At 42.2% G+C, this 17717-nt stretch overlaps 1 protein-coding gene across 16 annotated transcripts in view; it reads left to right on the top strand.

The window, feature by feature from the left end:
• The window catches only part of ERC1 (ELKS/RAB6-interacting/CAST family member 1), a 468735-nt gene that overhangs the window by 369081 nt on the left and 81937 nt on the right, over nt 1-17717 (top strand). For all 16 annotated transcript variants that reach the window (XM_073621610.1, XM_073621608.1, XM_073621618.1 and 13 more), the window contains one exon: nt 3525-3685. In XM_073621610.1, the coding sequence (XP_073477711.1) occupies nt 3525-3685 (161 nt within the window). The remainder of the gene's footprint in view (nt 1-3524; nt 3686-17717) is intronic.

The raw sequence follows: 17717 nt of genomic DNA, 5'->3' as shown, positions 1-17717 counted from the left end.
TTGTAGGGGCTCACTCCCAAACCCTGCTGTCTGTGTCCAAAGACACAGACAGCAGGGCTCAGCCTTTCTCCCCTCTCCCTCATCATAGGATTTGATTGTGAAGTCCCAAATTTTCAATTGTCATCAAAATCGTCAGCGGAGAATGTTTAGTAGAGACACCAATTCTAAAGACAGTTTAAGAGGAAATTTCCCTCATCTGCGTAAGATTTCTTCTCATTTCCTGTTGGGTTTACAAAGCAGGAAATAAAAATATACCGAGTGGTACACAGATTGAAAAGCTACACCTACGCCTACTTCACCCAGGATTAAAAAAAAAAAAAAAAAGGTTCAGAATCCATGTTTGGAAAATTTGAGTTAAAATGTAAAAAAAAAAAAATTCTGCGAGGTTATTTTTAGCTGTTTGTAAGGCTGTCTGATTTTCCTCGGTTTCTGTACTGTCCATGGAAATACGAATTCTGGGCGTCTGCAGGCAGCCCCACCCTGTCACGTCCGACAAGCTCTCAGCGCGGGTCCTGCGTTCCACCTGCCTCTGACGTCCCATGTAATTAAAGCGGTGAGGTCAGAAAGAAACCCAGATGACCACTGCTTGGGAAGACAGTCCATGCTCTGTCCCTGTCTGTCTTTCTTAGATCCTCTCCTGGCTTCCCAGGAGGCGGCCGGGCTGAAATCATCCAGCATCTTATTATCCCACCTCGCTCCAGGGATAAGTGAGGGGCGCTGGTGGGAAGCTGCCGGGCCGCGTGGAAAAAGGACGTGTCACTCACAATGCGTTCACTTTTATAGACTGAGCTCTTATTCACTGGGTGACCTTGGCGTATAGAAACCAAAGTCCTCTGTAATTATAATTACCTCATAATCAGGGGGTTATTATGGCTCCTGTGAATCGTACTCTTGTTCTTGGTGCATCTGTTAAGGCCTTCTCTCCCCTCTTGAGAAGCTGAGGTGGTCAGGCGCAATGCATAAACCTTGTAGCTACTCCATAGTTCAAGAAACATGGCACGTAGTGGGAATCCAGCTACTCCTCCTGACTTTTTCACCTTCTAGCTACTAACAGTTTGATCGGGGTCTTTCTCTTTTTTCTTTTCCAGTTCCATAATAAATTAGTGTAATTGCCTTTCTGCTCAGGCACACGTCTTTTATAATAAGAAGCTGCATCAAGTGCAAAATGTGTCTAGTTTTTGTTTTTTCATGCACAAAATAAATCTGATTGGAGTTGGTTGACTACAGACCCCATTGACAAATCATTTGCCCATATGAGACCTGATTAGGTTTATGTACTTTTTTGTTTGGATGGCCCAATAAAGTGTAGGTCCAGCCAGAACCATTTTTTTGTGTATATAGTAAGGAAGGATTAGAACCCCTGTCAGTTTTTACTGCTATCTTGGGCTCCTTTAGGTCCCATTCACACTTGAGCATTTTGTAGCTTGTAGCTCAAAGCCCAAAAACACTCAGCAAGCAAAAACCTATTGTTTCCAATAGCCCTTGTTCACATCTGAGCGTCCTGTCACTTTTAGCAAAATGGCTAATGCTCAAAACAGTACATGAGCTACTTTTCAAGTAGAGTTGAGCTTAGATAGGAACGATTGAAAAGCGAAGAATGGGCTTTTTTCGAACATTTTTTTCGAGCGTTTTGTTGCACGTTTTCTGTTCAAGCAGCTTTCCGCCCCTTTTTCAGCAGCGCTTCACACCTTTAAGTTGAAAAATTCCTTTAAAAAGCCTGACAAAAGCTGCAAAAACTTACAATTCTGCTCCAAAAAAAAAGCTCAAAAACACTTAAAAAAAAAAAAAAAAAAGTTTAAACGCGACGCTTAGGTGTAAATGTAGCCTTAGAGTGTTACTTGTTTTCTTGTTCTTACACTGAAACTGTTTCACCAACCAGGAAATGGGGGAGATTTGCAATAACCAAGACACAGTAGGGGATCTACTCTTCTACTTCTACTCTTCTAAAAACGAATAAGGTTGTAAGGGGCAGTTTACTTTTTTGCTGTGCGTTACTGCATGATAACATCACATGTTGACTTCTGTTGGGTTAAGACAGCCTATACAAAATGAATAGGGCCGCCAATGCAATTTAACATGCCTAAACTCACACATGACCTTTTTTCATAACATACTACCATGCTATGCTGCTGATGACAACCAGAGGCACTGCCCTAGTACTTTGGTGTGCCCTAGCAGAATAAATGTCTTGCATTACTGCATCACAGAAGTGATTTTTTGGACATACACCTCAACAGGAACCTTATTCACTCACCAATCGAGTGATTTGGATTTGTTGGCCAGCAAGCAGACAGGTGCCACTGGAAGACTCTCCACGGTTGAACAAGGAAGTAGGAGTTGTCATTTTGGCTACGCAATGTGCCTGACCACAATTAAAATTTGTTAACAGGATCACAATTATGGTTTCACCCTTTCAGCTGTTTGCATTAAGCTCCACTTTTATGTCTAGTTGTGTTGCATTTGAAATAAAGTGTATGTAAACCCTAACAAAAACCTTCCCTTTTTTTTTGCTCGCTTTGGTCTGATAAATATACTATTAAAAGTGGTTTGTTATGTCTTTCCAAAACTGTCAAAAAAGTCTGTCATGAATCCAGTGAGCTTCTGACTTCTTGTACTCTGCAGTTTTATCTAGGAAGTATTATCAGCCCTACCCAGCTTATCTATGGCTGTTCACAGAATGAAGCATGGGGTTGTGTGTTTTGTAAATGGCGTGAAGGAGAGGGAGGCAGAAACACGACAGCAGTGTTGTGGTCTTTGAGGCCTGCAGCGCTTACATCAGTGGTTCTCCACTCCTGTCCTTGGGATCCACTAACAGGCCAGGTTTGCAAGATAACTGAAATACATCACAGGTGATATCATTTGCTGCTCAGTGATTGCAGTATTCTAGTCTGCATCTCCCCAAGGTAATACTTAAATTCTGGCCTGTTAGTGGGTCCTGAGAACCGGAGTTGAGAACCACTGACTTACATCCTCATGGCCTGAGGTACAGCAAGAGCCGTGCTAATCTCGGCATGTAAAGTAACAGATTTGCCAGATGCCGTTATTAAAGCCTGCATGACGGGGGCTGCTTACTGTTGTTGTGCCCGGAGTTGGGCTTCAAACTATCTGGATGTCCAATATCTATTTCAGGTAGGAACTTTTTGCACAAATATATTAAAACGTTCTCAGCAGCTGGCTCTAAGTGATCGTGGCTTAGTGGTCAGCAGTATCCGTTTGCCACCAGAGCTCTGTCTGCCTTCATTTGTTTGTACTGTATTTCTCTGTTGTGAAATTTTTAGGTCGTCTTCATACAGTCAATAGCAAATTGGTGTATTGCTCTAAATCTGATTGAAATTGGCCTTGGAGAGCTTGTATGAGTGTGGACGGGACATTTGAACAAAAGATTATCCTGGACAGAAACTGATGTGAAATGCCAAGTATCCTTTATAAAGATCGTTTGTTGGTGTAATATGGATAGTGAGCACTAAGATAACAAAATCATGGCTCTTTCCCTGATAATTAGCATGAATCTTGTCTCTTGTAAGGTGGAGGAGCTGATGATGGCAATGGAGAAAGTAAAGCAGGAACTGGAGTCCATGAAAGCAAAATTGTCCTCCACTCAGCAATCACTGGCCGAGAAGGAGATCCACTTAACCAGCCTGCGTGCCGAACGCCGCAAACACCTGGAGGAGGTGCTGGAGATGAAGTAAGGATTTCTTTTTTCTCAATTCCCTAATCCCTGTTTGATGGCAAAAGTATACGCCAAGTATACAGGCCCAAATGACCTAACATTGGGTCTGTAATGTAGCCTGGCGTGTAATAGTGATCACCACTGGTCACCAGTACAGAGCACTGAAAGATAAGAAGGAGATCCCTACCTTTCTGACGTGCCCTCCATGTTTGGCTTCATGACACATACTTACAGCCAAGTTCTAGTCCTCTTTGCTTGTTGGCTGACCAAAGACCTGGGCACTGATAATCACAAACATAAAAATATTTGTGGGCATACAGAAAATAATTAAAGACAGATAGATTAATCACATCTACGTTCACTTTTCAACTCTAGATCTGCTTTTTGGCAAGCTGCGAGACATGGTTTTTGAGTGTATCTAAAAACAAAGCTTTGTATTACATTTTGGATTAATTGGAGGAAAGGTTAGAGCTCCTGTAAGTTTTTTATTGCTCTCTGTGTTCCTACAGGAAAGTGCACACTCTCCAATTGTCCTAGAAACCACTGTCACAAGGACAGCAAGTGATAAGAAATCCAACATTTTTGAGTTGTCACTGTAACAGGAGCTGGGAAATATTCCAATGGGGAGACCGGTTTCAACAAAACAGTGTAACTCCTGTAACTCTCTTCTAAGAAACTGTCAGCAAAAAACTTGTCAGTAAGGATGAGCTTAGTCGTGTTCGCACAGCCCACGTGCAGAGCCCGCCAGGAAGTCGGCGCTGCGCTAATCACAGGCGGTGAGATATTTCCCGATCTCTGCAGCCGCGCATCGGGACAATGTCTCACTGCCTGTGATTAGCGCAGCGCAGTGCAGACTTCCTGGCAGGCTCTGCACATGGGCTGTGCGAACACGACTGAGCTCATCCTTACTTTTCAGGGGCTCTATCAATCCTCACTCTATCCAAAAAAAACTGCCTGTTGATATACTTCAAATCCAGACTCCAGTCTTCCCTTCAGCCAGTTGTAAAGGCTCCTCTCCTGTACTGTAGATACTGTACTGTAGATCCTCTCCTGTACTGTAGACTCTTATTTCACTGCACACTGTGAGCTTCCCACAGTATCCATTAGAAGCTGCAGCAGGTTAGTCAGAGGCCGCCTCATTTCCTTGCTGGAGGAAATCCAGCATCATGTAGCTCCTCCCTAGCATTATTGCCTTTGGCCCTCCCCTTTCATCAGATATGAGTTCCTTTAATTATGGAGGCTCGGTATCACATGTGGGCTTTACCTAGGTGGCCCGTATGCAAATGTAGCCTACCTAGGAACACCCACTGCTTTTTACTGACACTCGCCCATCAAGGCATTTTGTAATTTTATATAACTCCCTCCAAGAGCTAGCCTACTGCTTGTATGAGGACTGAGCACTCTTAAGAGGAGTACTAAGTAAAGCCGGCCATAGATAGAATCTTGGCCGGTTCAGCAGGGACTGTCTAAGATTCGATCCATCTATGGCCAAGCTGATTGTGCTCAAGTCAATCCATGGATCGACTTGATACAACCATCATATTAGATTTGTAGCATGCGATTATTGGCAGCAGGTATAGCCGCTAACAGTAATCATTGTGCTTTCTTGGCAGGGATGGCTCCCCACGCACGGCCGGAGCTGCTGTGCTAACGATTTAACGTTAGTACAGCAATCTCCCCCCGCTGAGCTGTTGTGTTCTGACAGTGGGGCGGCCCCCCTACCAAAACACTCCAGTCAGTGCTTTCAGCCATTGGCTAAGAGTGCTGATCGGGAACTGGTCGGCTGCTGGTTTTCCAGCATGCTCGTCCGATAGTTCTGTCAGACTGGCTGAAATACACACGGGCCGAATGTCGGACATTTTTTATTGAACCGGTCGATGTTTCCCGACATTCAGTATGTGTGTACTAGGCATTAGAGTGCTTTGATGTTGCAGGAATCTATGTAGAGCACCATGCCGGCCCCTTGCTCCAGCCATGATCTGCCTGTATTGCATAAAAAAGCACAGAGACCAAGGGATGATGTCACTGGGCCTAAAATAAGGTATGTGTTGAAAGCCGCTTTAAAAACAGGTTTTGGGTAAAAATTCTGTTTATTTACAGTCATTTTTTTACATGACGTGAAAAACAACAGCATAGCCACTTTAAAGTAACACTCCACTTGAAAAATAAAGATTGCTGCTTTTAATAAAGATACACTGCTTTTGTGGAGCTTCTTCTGAAAACACTAGGTACTGGACTGTCTTCGTTTTAAGTTCTATCTTGAAACAACAGCAAAGTGAAAATTCAGTTCTACATAATTGTACAGTGACTCTCAAAACATTGTAGCCAAGGATGACAGCAAGGCACTCACATTTTTTTTTACAATGGGAAGTTTTATATATTTTTCTCAGTACAGACAGTCTGCATGCACCTGTATAGGTTTTATGGTTTTTCTTTTCATATTTAAAAAGGTGTTCATTGTATGTATTTAGTGTTTCTGTGGATAGATTAAATTGCCAAATACATATTGGTCCATTTAGAGGTCAAGTACAAAATATGGCATCTCCTTTATTTATTTATTTATTTATTTATTTTTTCGGCTTTTCCATAAACAGCTGGGGGCTCTATGCTGTAATGTTTCAGTTTGCGATGCAGTAGTCTCCACACCGTGTGTTGGTACACTACAGGCACTTGACTTTGAAAGTGTTTCCCAGCTGACTCGGCACCCGGTCCAACGCTTACATCCATTTACAGGATTTATAATAATCCCCCTCTCACTCCTCAGCGTCCAGTGGCAGTTTTTTGGCCAAGGCTACAAATTATTAGTTGCGAGTCTCTTCCAAGCCGCAAATTATTATAATGTTGCAGCCTTGTGTGATGGCTGGAGGGATTCTTGTATTAATGAGGCGTGGAGACACCGAGGAGTAATATCTGCAGAGTTGAATGTAAATGGAGCTGAACCAGGAGTCCGTCTGCCTTTCTGTCATGTCAGCAAGGTATAAAGAAGAAAACGTATTTATAAGCTTATTTAGAAGTTCAGTGACTATGAAAGGTAGCGTTGCACCGGCATCGGTGCCGATACTAAGCATTTGCACGTGTACTTGTACTCGTACAAATGCTCAGATACGGAGCCCTGGTTCACATTGGTTTGATTTGACATGTGACTTGACATGTCAAATCACATGTCAAATCGGCAGCAATTGCCGGGAATGGCACCGTCCCAATTTCAAAAAGTTGTTTCTGTACTTTTTGCGATTTCGAGCTGTGATTTACTTTGACATCAAACCAATCAAACCAATCAATATACGCTTATTGCGATTTTTTTTTTTTCTTTTTTTTACCAAAAATATGTAGAATAATACATTGTGGACTAAACTGATCAACATTTTTTTTTGGATATTTATTATAGCAAAAAGTAAAAAATATTGTTTGTTTTCAAAATTGTCAGTCTTTTTTTGTTTATAGCGCAAAAAATAAAAAAACGCAGGGATGTCAAATAAAAGAAAACTCTATTTGTGGAAAAAAAGGACATAAATTTTGTCTGTGTACAACGTGACCGCGCAATTGTCAGTTAAAGTGACGCAGTGCCGTATCGCAAAAAACGGCCTGGTAAGGGGGTAAATCCTTCCGAAGTGGTTAAATAGGTTGCATTCTCAGTGAGGCCACTGGTCTCTGTTGAATGGAAAAGCTGCATTTTTATGCCTAGTACACGTGATCAGAAAATCGTACGAAAAATACTGCTTTTGAACCGATCGTACGATATTCTGATCATTTGAGCACAGCTTTCGAGACCCGTTCATGGCAGTTCATCTGAAATTATACGAAGGGACAAGTATGAACATTTTTCTCACGAGATACCAGATTGCACAACTTTCGTTTTAATCAGTACATTTTTTGTCCGAAAAAAATTGGAAGAGCAAGACCACACATGTTCAGAAATGAAAGAATACATTACAATACAATATAACACATTACATCACTCCCCATGTTGTATTCTGTCGTACGAGAATTTTTGTAAGTTTGGTAACCCCTCAATTTTCGATATGATGCCAGCATGCAAAAAAATGGAGGATCGTTAGTCCGATATTCTCATCGTATGTACGAGGCTTAAGTGATGTCACCATTCTCTATTGAATGGACCGGCTGCAGTTTCAGTCTTCCTCTATATTGCCGGTCTCTAATGAGCACTTAAATAGCGGTTGAAGCTGAGTGTACAAAGTCTTATTTATTCTAGTTGACTCCAACAGTGAGGTGTTATATTCTCTCTACTGAGTTTTAACCCCTGACCTCAGGAGGAAAAGCTTCTGTAACCTTATGACTCTGCGGTCAGGGGACACTTTTTGCTATGTGGATAGATAGTATTACAGCTGTCACTTGATTTCTCTCTAGGTCCCAGATAAGGGGCTTTTATAAACTACTGAAAATGAAAGTTAGTATAAAAAAGAGGAAGAAGAGTAATTGTATTTTTACCTTATTTTTTTATGAACAAATTTAAATTGGAGTTCTGTATACTTAACCTCCACTTGATCTACAACTCTACTGCCCTTACAAGTAGGAATCCTTTTTTATTTTTCACTGCTCAACCACAATTATAAGGAGTTACTTCTATCCATAGCTTAAAGTAGACCTTTCAGTATTTTTACAAGTCTGCATGATCATACTTGAAATGTCAAAATATACAGCAACAGTATAGCTCCATCTTTTATCAGAGCCATCTCTATTCAGCTTAAAGTGGGGTTCCACCCAAAAAAACAAAAATACATGAAAAATTCTAAAAACAAAAAAACATTTGGATATTTTTTTTTTTTTTAACTTACCTCTAAATGCCTGTTGCTAGGGGGTCCCTCGTAGTCTGCCCCTTCCATTGCCTGGGCTGGTGACATCACTTCCCCCTCGGCACAGGAAGTGCTCCGCTCTTCTCCCTCCTTCCTGTCAATCATCTGGGACCCATTACAGGTCCCAGGTGACTGAGCGGCCAATCACGGCGCGCGGCATGAAGCCACAGCCCGGCGCCCACAGTTGCAATGCCGGCGCCGCTGAACGGAGGGGGAGACGAGCGAGGCTTCGATCCCCCGCATTGGTGGACCCTGGGACAGGTAAGTGTCCAATTAAAAGTCAGCAGCTGCAGTATTTGTAGCTGCTGACTTTTTTTTTTTTTTTTTTTGACGGCCCCCCTGTGTGGAACTCCTCTTTAATCCAAGGTCACCAAATACTTTCTGGCCTGAGATGCCGGCTCAGAGAAAAATAGATAAAAACAGAGGGCGACACTGGCCTAGTGCATTATCCAACAACAATTTTATTAAGGATAGAATAGCTACTCACTTTGGCCTTTAACTCTGATGAAGAAGGACAATCCCTTGAAACATGTCAGCCACCAGGGACCCCGGTGAGGTCCCCCCTAAGCTAGAGGTATCGGCAAACCTGGAAGATTGTAGCCACATGTAGTAGCTGGATGAGCGCTTTTACTACCTATGTTTGTGAGTAGCTATTTTATACATTTTATCCTTTAATGAAATTGTTGTTTGATAATGCACAAGGCCAGTGCATTTCACAAGTGTCTGCTCTAGATCAGTTCCTGCTGCAGCCTTTCACTTTTTGGACTTGCTACAGTTAAAATGTTGCAGTCTGTTCACTGAAGGAAAGGAGACTAAGGAAATGCTTTCTCCTGCCTGTAGAAAACGGATAACATCACCTTAGCTTAGGCAAAGTCACTAACTGAAGCTCAGCTACTGTTGCAGCTCACTCCCACTATCTGTAAGGTGGAAAAAATAGAGCCAGGTGTATGCGCAGGAGTTTTATCAGTGGTCAATAGCTCATGCTCGACCAGGAAGAAGAAAAGAAGAATGTCGTAAGCAGAACACAGACCTTGCATCACCGGAGGAGGGCAAATCCAGAGTAGTTGTGCCATAATGTGCAAATATACTGTGCATATCTACACATTATGGTAAATGCTGCAGGACCTCACCTCCAAGTTCCCCTTTAAGTTGCAAATTTGATAATGTTGCTACTGCAATGTATCATGGCTACCCAACTATATAAACACATGTTTTTTACATTCTAAATTCAGGTTATTATTTTAAAAAAGGATCAGCTGCAGGAAAACTGTTTTTATGTGAACCCTGTAGTTTATAAATATCACTGCCCCGTGTCTCCTGCTTATGTAGCCTTTCTATAAAACTGGGCTCTTTACGAATTCTAGAATAGGCAATCTTTGCTTTGGTCCATGGCCCTCTTTACTGGCCACACTTAGCCTAGCCAGAATGCCACAGGCAAAGCATGCCAGTTTAGCATTCCTAGAAGACAAAGGGCGATTCTCTTTTATGCAGCCCTCAAGGAGGCAGTGCTGCCCGTCACTTAAAATGTAATCGCTTACGTGGCAAATGAGGCATGAAGGAGTTTGGCAGCGTTAAGCCGAGGGTGCTGGAGCCCAAAGAACCCCCCCAATCTATTTGAGGAGGAAAGTGACACCGGGTCAGGATTAATCAACAGCATAATAATAGAAAACACAATCCTTAATCCCTTTCCTGCGTACAATGGGGCAATTGTGTGTCGTGAAAGAGACACTCGGACTAGTTGAAGGGGGAGTTGCACAGGTTGTAAGAATTAGGAGCCGAGACCAATGAGCTGGTTCACCTCTCATTTCAAAGTTAGTATTAACCCTTTATCGTCAAATTGCATGCCACCAACTGTGCCATTCTCCTGATCTATTCACAAAGACTTGACACTGCCACCGCCACCCACATTTCAGCAGGTGCATCAACTATATACATTGCTGTAATATCTGAGTCCTTGAAGGTTTGAAATCAGACGGCTGCAACAGTGCTAACTACTGTTGTGCTACATGTATAATTATTCATTACAGGGTTTGTTCACCTAAAACTTACATTACAAATTTTAGTAGGTGCTGGAGAGGTCAGCCACATGACGGCTTCATGTATCACTCAAGGTCTACGTGCTGAGATCTTAGTGCCGATGTTCCTGGAAATGCACACCTGTCTCCAGCCTTTTTTAAAGGGGTTTAAATTTTCCTGTTGGACTTTTATATTATGATGAAGGTAACAAAGGGGTGAAAACACCTGTGAACACCCTTGTTGTCAGAGTTGTACAGATTGACTGAAACAGAGCCAGCAACTGAGGCATGATACTTCCTGTTGGGGCCCTCAAAATATACAAGTTGCTAGCAGGGGATTAAACCTATCAGTTTCTACCAATACCCAAATATCACAATTGGATGGATTACCTCCTAAAGAAGAACTGCAGACTCAAAATTCAGTCATTGATACACTGTGGGACCTAAAGTTTGTGGACACCTTACCATCATACCTATATAAGCTTGTTGGACATCCCATTCCAAAACCATGGGAGTTAAAAAAAAAAAAAGTCCTCCCCCTTGCAGTTGTAACAGCCCCCACTCTTCTGGGAAGGTTTTCTACAAGATTTTGGAGTGTGTGGGAATGTGAGTGTGTGTGTGAGCATTTGTGAGGTCAGGTACTGATTTTGAATGAGAAGACCTGGCTCACAATAGGCATTCCAGTTCATTTCTTCAATGGGCTTGTCACTTGCAGAGGTTGGGTTATGTATGAGCACACCAAGAGTGCCCATACACATACTAGCTATTCTATCACTGGTAACAGCTTGCCATCAGCAGAATCACTCACTGGCTGAACCATTGAGATGCCTTCTTGTTGCCATCCTCTCCCAATTAATCAAGATGTAGCAATGTCATCCAACAAGAGAGCACTATTTTCTGATCATCAGCAACTGCCACTGATCAGTGTATTCTGACGGTGGTGGAGGCTCTTGTCTAATACAATGGCCCAGTGGGGGGGGGGGGGGGGGGGGGGGGTTCTCCATCCAATATGCTTGTGTGGATGAAGGAATCTGTTCGCTTTTTTTTTTCCTTTCCTTTTTTGCACCAAGAAAAAAAACTAACCATGTATGGTCAGCCTTACAGTGGAGAGATTTCTGATTACTTGCTGTAGTCTCTAAGACTAGAAATTAAGTAAAATCTCCTCTATGGGATTGACAGGCCCAAAGAAAGAAAACTTGACAGGGGTTTTTCCCATTCCTTAGTATATCCAAAACAAAAATTTTGGTTTTAGACATACAATTGTATTTCAGAAAATCCACGGCTGGCATGGTGTTACCAGGGGCAGAATTTCCATGGTGAACAAAGCCTTATGGTTGGCCATAGATGTAACACTCTTTTATCCAGTCCCATAAATTTACCAACGCTAATGAAAAGTTGACAATTGTAACTATTAACTTTTTAAAGGTTGAATTGTTTTTCTAATTTAGCCTGAATCAGAACTCGCGGTAGATATGAAAACCCACACAGTCCAGTTTTAGGAGTCATGGAGTTATTGCAACAACATAATTTTTCCTTTTACCAATTGCCGCCCTGCTCCTGCATATTTAAATATATGTGATTGAGCCTGTTTCGGGTAATCATGTGATCACTATGATTGGTCATAGCAGTCACATGATAACAATGTAAACACCCTGTCATGAATGGCTTTCCATTCATGAACAGCTTGCTAACTGTTGTAATCTGTGATTGGCCCAAAACAATCACATGGTACCTGGCTACATGTACCACGCGATTGACTTAGCTTAGACAATCACAGATCGCAACCATAAGCAATGGTTAACCCATTCATGACAGCTAAAACTATTGCTTAGTGTGCTCTGTATAAGCAATAACAGTGTAAAAAAAAAAAGGTTGTGCTCTAAGACCCCTTTCACACTGAAGCGCTTTGCAGGCTTTTTTGCGCTAAAAATAGCGCCTGTAAAGTGCCTGTAAACTGCCTCTTCTGCAGCCCCAGTGTGAAAGCCCGAGTGCTTTCACACTGGGGCGGTGCACTTGCAGGACAGGAAAAAAAGTCCTGCAAGCAGCATCTTGGGGGCGGTGTATACACCTCTCCTCCACCAACCCTGCCCGCTTTCAAAGCGCCCTAAAAGCGATTTGAAAGCAGCGATAAGCGTGCGCTTTTATCCCCTTCTGGGGGGTTAAAAGCGCCTTGCTAGTGGCGCCAAATCTGCTAAACCTAGCGGTGCTTTACCGTTAACGCCTGCACTGCCCCAGTGTGAAAGGGGTCTAAGTAACAAAACGGTCTGCAACATTGTATTGCCTTGAGGGTACTCTACAGGTCCAGTGTGGTGATCCCCAGATGGGGAGTTGTGTCCATGAAGGCCTATCTCTTAGCTGTCTGGGACTGCTATTAGCATTAGGGGAGAGGGTAGAGAGGTACCCTTGCACTTTGCCCTCTGGTTGTTAATTACAGTAGTTCCCCGTGGCTCTGATTTCATTCACTTGTCTAGTCTTTCCACTACCTCTGGGACACCTTCCTCCAGTTCCTTTGTTTCAAGGGCGGAATTTTTTCCACCTATTACTGGGGTTCATTCAGTAGATTGGATTATTTTTGTCACAAGTGGAAAGGTTCTTCTTCCTCATCTCCTTCCTTATTAAGGAGGAGCTTACTGAGGAACCGCCAGAGGAAGAGAAAATGACATTTCCATAAGAGAGAGACGTAGAGAATTCCTCTTCAGAGGAATCTACTCCTTAGGAATGCCAGGGTTCTGTTTTATCCCAGACTAAGAGGCCTTGTGAGGCCTTCCAATCACAAAAGTGGTCCAGGCCAACTTAAAATCACTGCTTCTGAGTCCTCTCAGAATCTCAAAGACTACAGGATTGGGGCTGTGGTACCTGCTGCAGCATCTCCAGTCTTTCCCTGTACTTCCTCATCTAAAGGATGTGTTATACGCAAACTAGACTAGATTACATCCAGAAGGTAACTGTAGGCAAGAGTACCCTGTTGCCACTTAAAAAGTCAAAGGCTGCAGTGCAAAAAACCTGCCACATCTTCTACTTCTAAAAAAGCAACCGCCAGCCTCAGGCTTCAAGCCCCAGTCTCAGTTCCACAGAAAATCATGGATTCTCAGGCCTCAATTCCACGGGAAATCATGGATTCTAAGGCCCTCCAAGCCGGGAGAGAAGTCCTACTTGCAATGAAGGTGCTCCTCGCTTGGGTCGGGTTAGACGTTTAGCAGGGGAATATTGTTGACAAGTGGATCTGCTCGAATGTTTTCTTTCAATCTGCAAAAAAGGACTGTTCTTTCTCAAGCCTTCCATCGCCTGCTCTCTCAGGGAGTGATCATCTCATTCGCAGAAGGCAAAAAAGCCCATGGTTTCTAATCTAACCTCTTCACTGTTCTAAAACCGATCGGCAATGTGACTCAAACTGTGCAAATTCTGGAGAGGTTTGGATGGGTCCTAAATTTTCAGAAGTAAGCCTTAGTCCCAAACCAAATGTTTAAATATTTAGGTCCGATGCTAGGCATGGTCCAACCAAGAGTGATTCTCCCCCCCAAGACAAATGCATTGCTTTGAGAGAAAGATGGTAGCGTCCTCAAGTCAGTTCTTTTGCCCATTTTCATTCCAAACCCCTCCAACTGAATGTCTTATCGACATAGGACACAGTTGTTGGATTCCATGATGCTTTTACAACCAGAATGAGACAAATATCATTCCTTCCTCTGACCTGGGGGATCCCGATGACAGAGGCTAGCCTGGTGGACTGGAATATGTCTCCATTCAAGGGACTTGGTCACTGCAGGAGAGGTTGTTGCAAATCAACATCCTGGAATTGAGGACGATTTGTCTAGCCCTGCTTTCTTAGTTCAAACGTTTTCCTTTCCTGAGTAGTTTTGAAGTTCCCTCTAAGAACCAAAACATTCATGTATTCCATGGTGTTGTCTGGTTGTGAGAAATGATGTCCCACAACTGCACAAAAATCATCTTCCTTAGTAGTGGCGTGTCTGTGTTAATTCTTGTTTGCAGTTTCTGTCCTGTTTCGCCAACATAAGATAATTTTTTGCATTGGACAACATTACTGTAAGTACAGGGATATGATCCTGTAATATTTGAATTGTATGTGTGACACTTTTTAATTAATTGATTTGGCAGCACAGTTTGCTGTGTTTTTTGTTTCAAGGTTTGGCTCTTATAGTTGTGAATTTATTTGTGACATAATCAGAATGAAGTTTCCTGCTGATAGTTTATGTCTAAGGTTGGGTGGTTGCCTGAAAGCCAGTATTGGGGGTTGTTGGAATATTTTCTTTCAGCGCTTCATCCTCTGTTATGATGGGTTGCAGATTTTCTATCTTTGTTATCCCTTCTAGTGCTAGATTATATGTAGTGACTCAAAGGACGGCATGTTCACAAGGGATACTTTGGGATTCTGCATGGGATTCCAGGTCGCTGATAGAAGGGAGCGTTGATGTTGTTTTGGTTTTATGTTGTTTGGGTTGTATCCAGAGAGTCTGCTCTTGGTAAAGCTTCTAGTGTATTTTTTGCTTGTTATTCATGGCAAGTGTTTGCAGTCCTTTTTGTATAGTTTCCATTTAATTTTTAATTTGGTTAGCATTGGAGGATCCAGTGCTGTTAGGGTTTAAAAACTGACTGCTTCTGTTTCTTTTTATCTTTTTACTATACAGTTTGTGTATGAGGTTGTCTTTCACTAGTGCGTTTGCAAAGTCCAGGCCAAAATATACCACTGAATATGCTCTGACCCAGAAGACAGAAATAAACATCCCAGAATACTAGTGGACTCCTTCCATAAGAAAGTTTGCAAGGACAAAACCATCAATACAAGCATAAACACAGCCCTTAAACCCTGAATAGAAAATCTCCTTCAATACAAAGAGAAAAAAAAACAACAGTTTACCACATATAATCCAGCACTAGAAGGGGTAAGAAAGATAATCAAAGATTTACAACCCATCATAACAGAGGATAAAATGATGAAAGAAAAATTCCAATAACCCCAATACTGGCTTTCAGGCAACCACCCAACCTCAGACCTAAACTAATCAGCAGGAACTTTATTTTGATTATGTCACAAATTAAAAAAAAAATCTCCCCAATGATTGTTACATGCAAACAAGAAGTGCCAGAAAAAGCCTGGTCCTTAAGTGGCTATAGACGCAGACAGCAAGGCTCAGGAGGGAGCCCACTTGAATTCCTCCATAGAGGAGGCGCAGTGCAATTTACAATAAATTTAGGTTACACAGTCAGGCCATTAAGGAACATAAGGAAGATGATTTCTGTTGAGCTGTGAGACATTTTTTTGTCACAACCAGACCACTCCGTGGAAGACATAAATTAAGTGGTTCTTAAAAGGAACTTCAAAACTACACAGAAAAGGAAAACTTTTGAAATAAGAATGATAATTTTATTTGACACATAAGACAATGGACTAAATGTTGACCTCACCTCGGTCATTGTTTAACAGTTTCATGACCATTTTCGCCTCTGTGGATATTATTCCCCCTCCTATAGCCTTCACCCTGTCGTATCTCACGAACTACCCAAGTTTAATTACTATTGGTGTGTATTCGTGTGGCTTTTTTTTCCCCTCAGGGATTGTTTTACTTTACATTCTGCTAAAATTTGTGTATTTGGACCTTGAAAAGCTTGTCCTAAAAATGTGGATGCGAGTGCAAAGAAAAAAAAAAAAGTATCATGAACAGTACTAAATTTTTCTTGTTACAGTTGCACCAATATGACTACAATCACTCTAAGCTTCTTTCTTTCCAAAGCCTTAGACGCTGGGCGGACAAGGCTCTTCATACCTGGAATGTGGTTTGCACAGTCGAGATTTACCTGAAGTCAACTGCTGCAGTTCGTTAATCTGATCGGTCTTTATACTTTCTGAAAGCCCAAGAAAAGGTCATGCAGTTTCCAAATTTACCATCTCTCAATGGATCTGTCAGCTTATCAAGCCTATGGTCTAAAGCAGTGGTTCTCAACTCCTGTCCTCCGAACCCACTAACAGGCCAGGTTTGCAAGATAACTGAAATACATCACAGGTGATATCATTTGCTGCTCAGTGCTTGCAGTATTCTAGTCTGTATCTCCAAAAGGTAATACTTAAAATTTGGCCTGTTAGTGGGTCCTGAGGGCAGGAGTTGAGAATGACTGGTCTAAAGGTTCCACTGTTCTTGATGACAGCTCATTCTACCAGGAATGTTGGTGTTTCCTGGGCTATTCAACATAAGGATTCGGTAGCTCAAGTTTGTAAGGCTGCTACCTGGTCTTCGGTTCATATTTACTAAATGGTTGTTCAAACCTCTAAGGATGCGGCCTTTGGCCATTGAGTCCTGCAGGCTGCTTCAGGAGGTTCTAACCTGTTAGAGGCCTGTTGGTTTTTTGCCATATTGCCCTCTCCTCATATGCAGTGCTTTGGGACATCCTTATCTGTTTATTAAGGAAATGGGATTTTTTGGTTTATCTGTAAATTTTTTTTTTTTTTGGAGTACATCACAGGACATAGGGATCCCTTCCCTCTTTCTTTGTTGTATTCATGACTTATTAAGAAACTGAAGTTATGCCTAGCTGCAAGGGGTTATGCCTGGGAGGAGATTTCCTGTCTTTTCTTGCCAGTGTCCAATCACCTGAAGGTGGCAGCATAACCCTATCTTAATGGATATGAAGATACCCTGTGTCCTGTGATGTACTCCAAGCAAAGACAGGTAAATAAAAAGTCAAATTTTTCAGGCTCCATGCCTTTAGCTTTACCTGGTGATCCTGCCAATAACACATTTACTGCCCTAAAGTGGCATTGTTTACTCGCTCTACTGTATCTGTGGTACGGCGTTGTCATCTTTGGACAGGACTACAGAACAGCTCCACTTATCTTAATGACATAGGGGGAGTTGTGCTGTAGTCCTCAGAGAGAGCTAGGAACAATGTAATTGACAAGTCAGCACAGGCAGAAAGCACAGGAATATACCAGCTCACACGATTTCTGGCAGGATCAACAGGCATATTTTAAAAAGAAAACTGACATATTTTTAATACTTTGTGCATATAGTGTGCAGGCTATATGGCCATAAAATAGCTTTCTACTTTCTTGCAATTTACTTTATCTACTTAAAGAAAATATCTTCTTCTTTATTCTATGGCTAGAAACACATCTGTGTGGATGGTTCCCACTGTCGGTCTGCGCTTGTTCCCACAGTTATAACTACCCGCACAGAAAAATGCTCAGGATGTGTGCAGGTGCCA

This window comes from Aquarana catesbeiana, linkage group LG03 (assembly GCF_042186555.1).
Source record: "Aquarana catesbeiana isolate 2022-GZ linkage group LG03, ASM4218655v1, whole genome shotgun sequence".
Classification (NCBI taxonomy): domain Eukaryota; kingdom Metazoa; phylum Chordata; class Amphibia; order Anura; family Ranidae; genus Aquarana; species Aquarana catesbeiana.
Note: the sequence above shows the minus strand (reverse complement) of the source record. Positions and strands in the feature narration are given on the sequence as shown.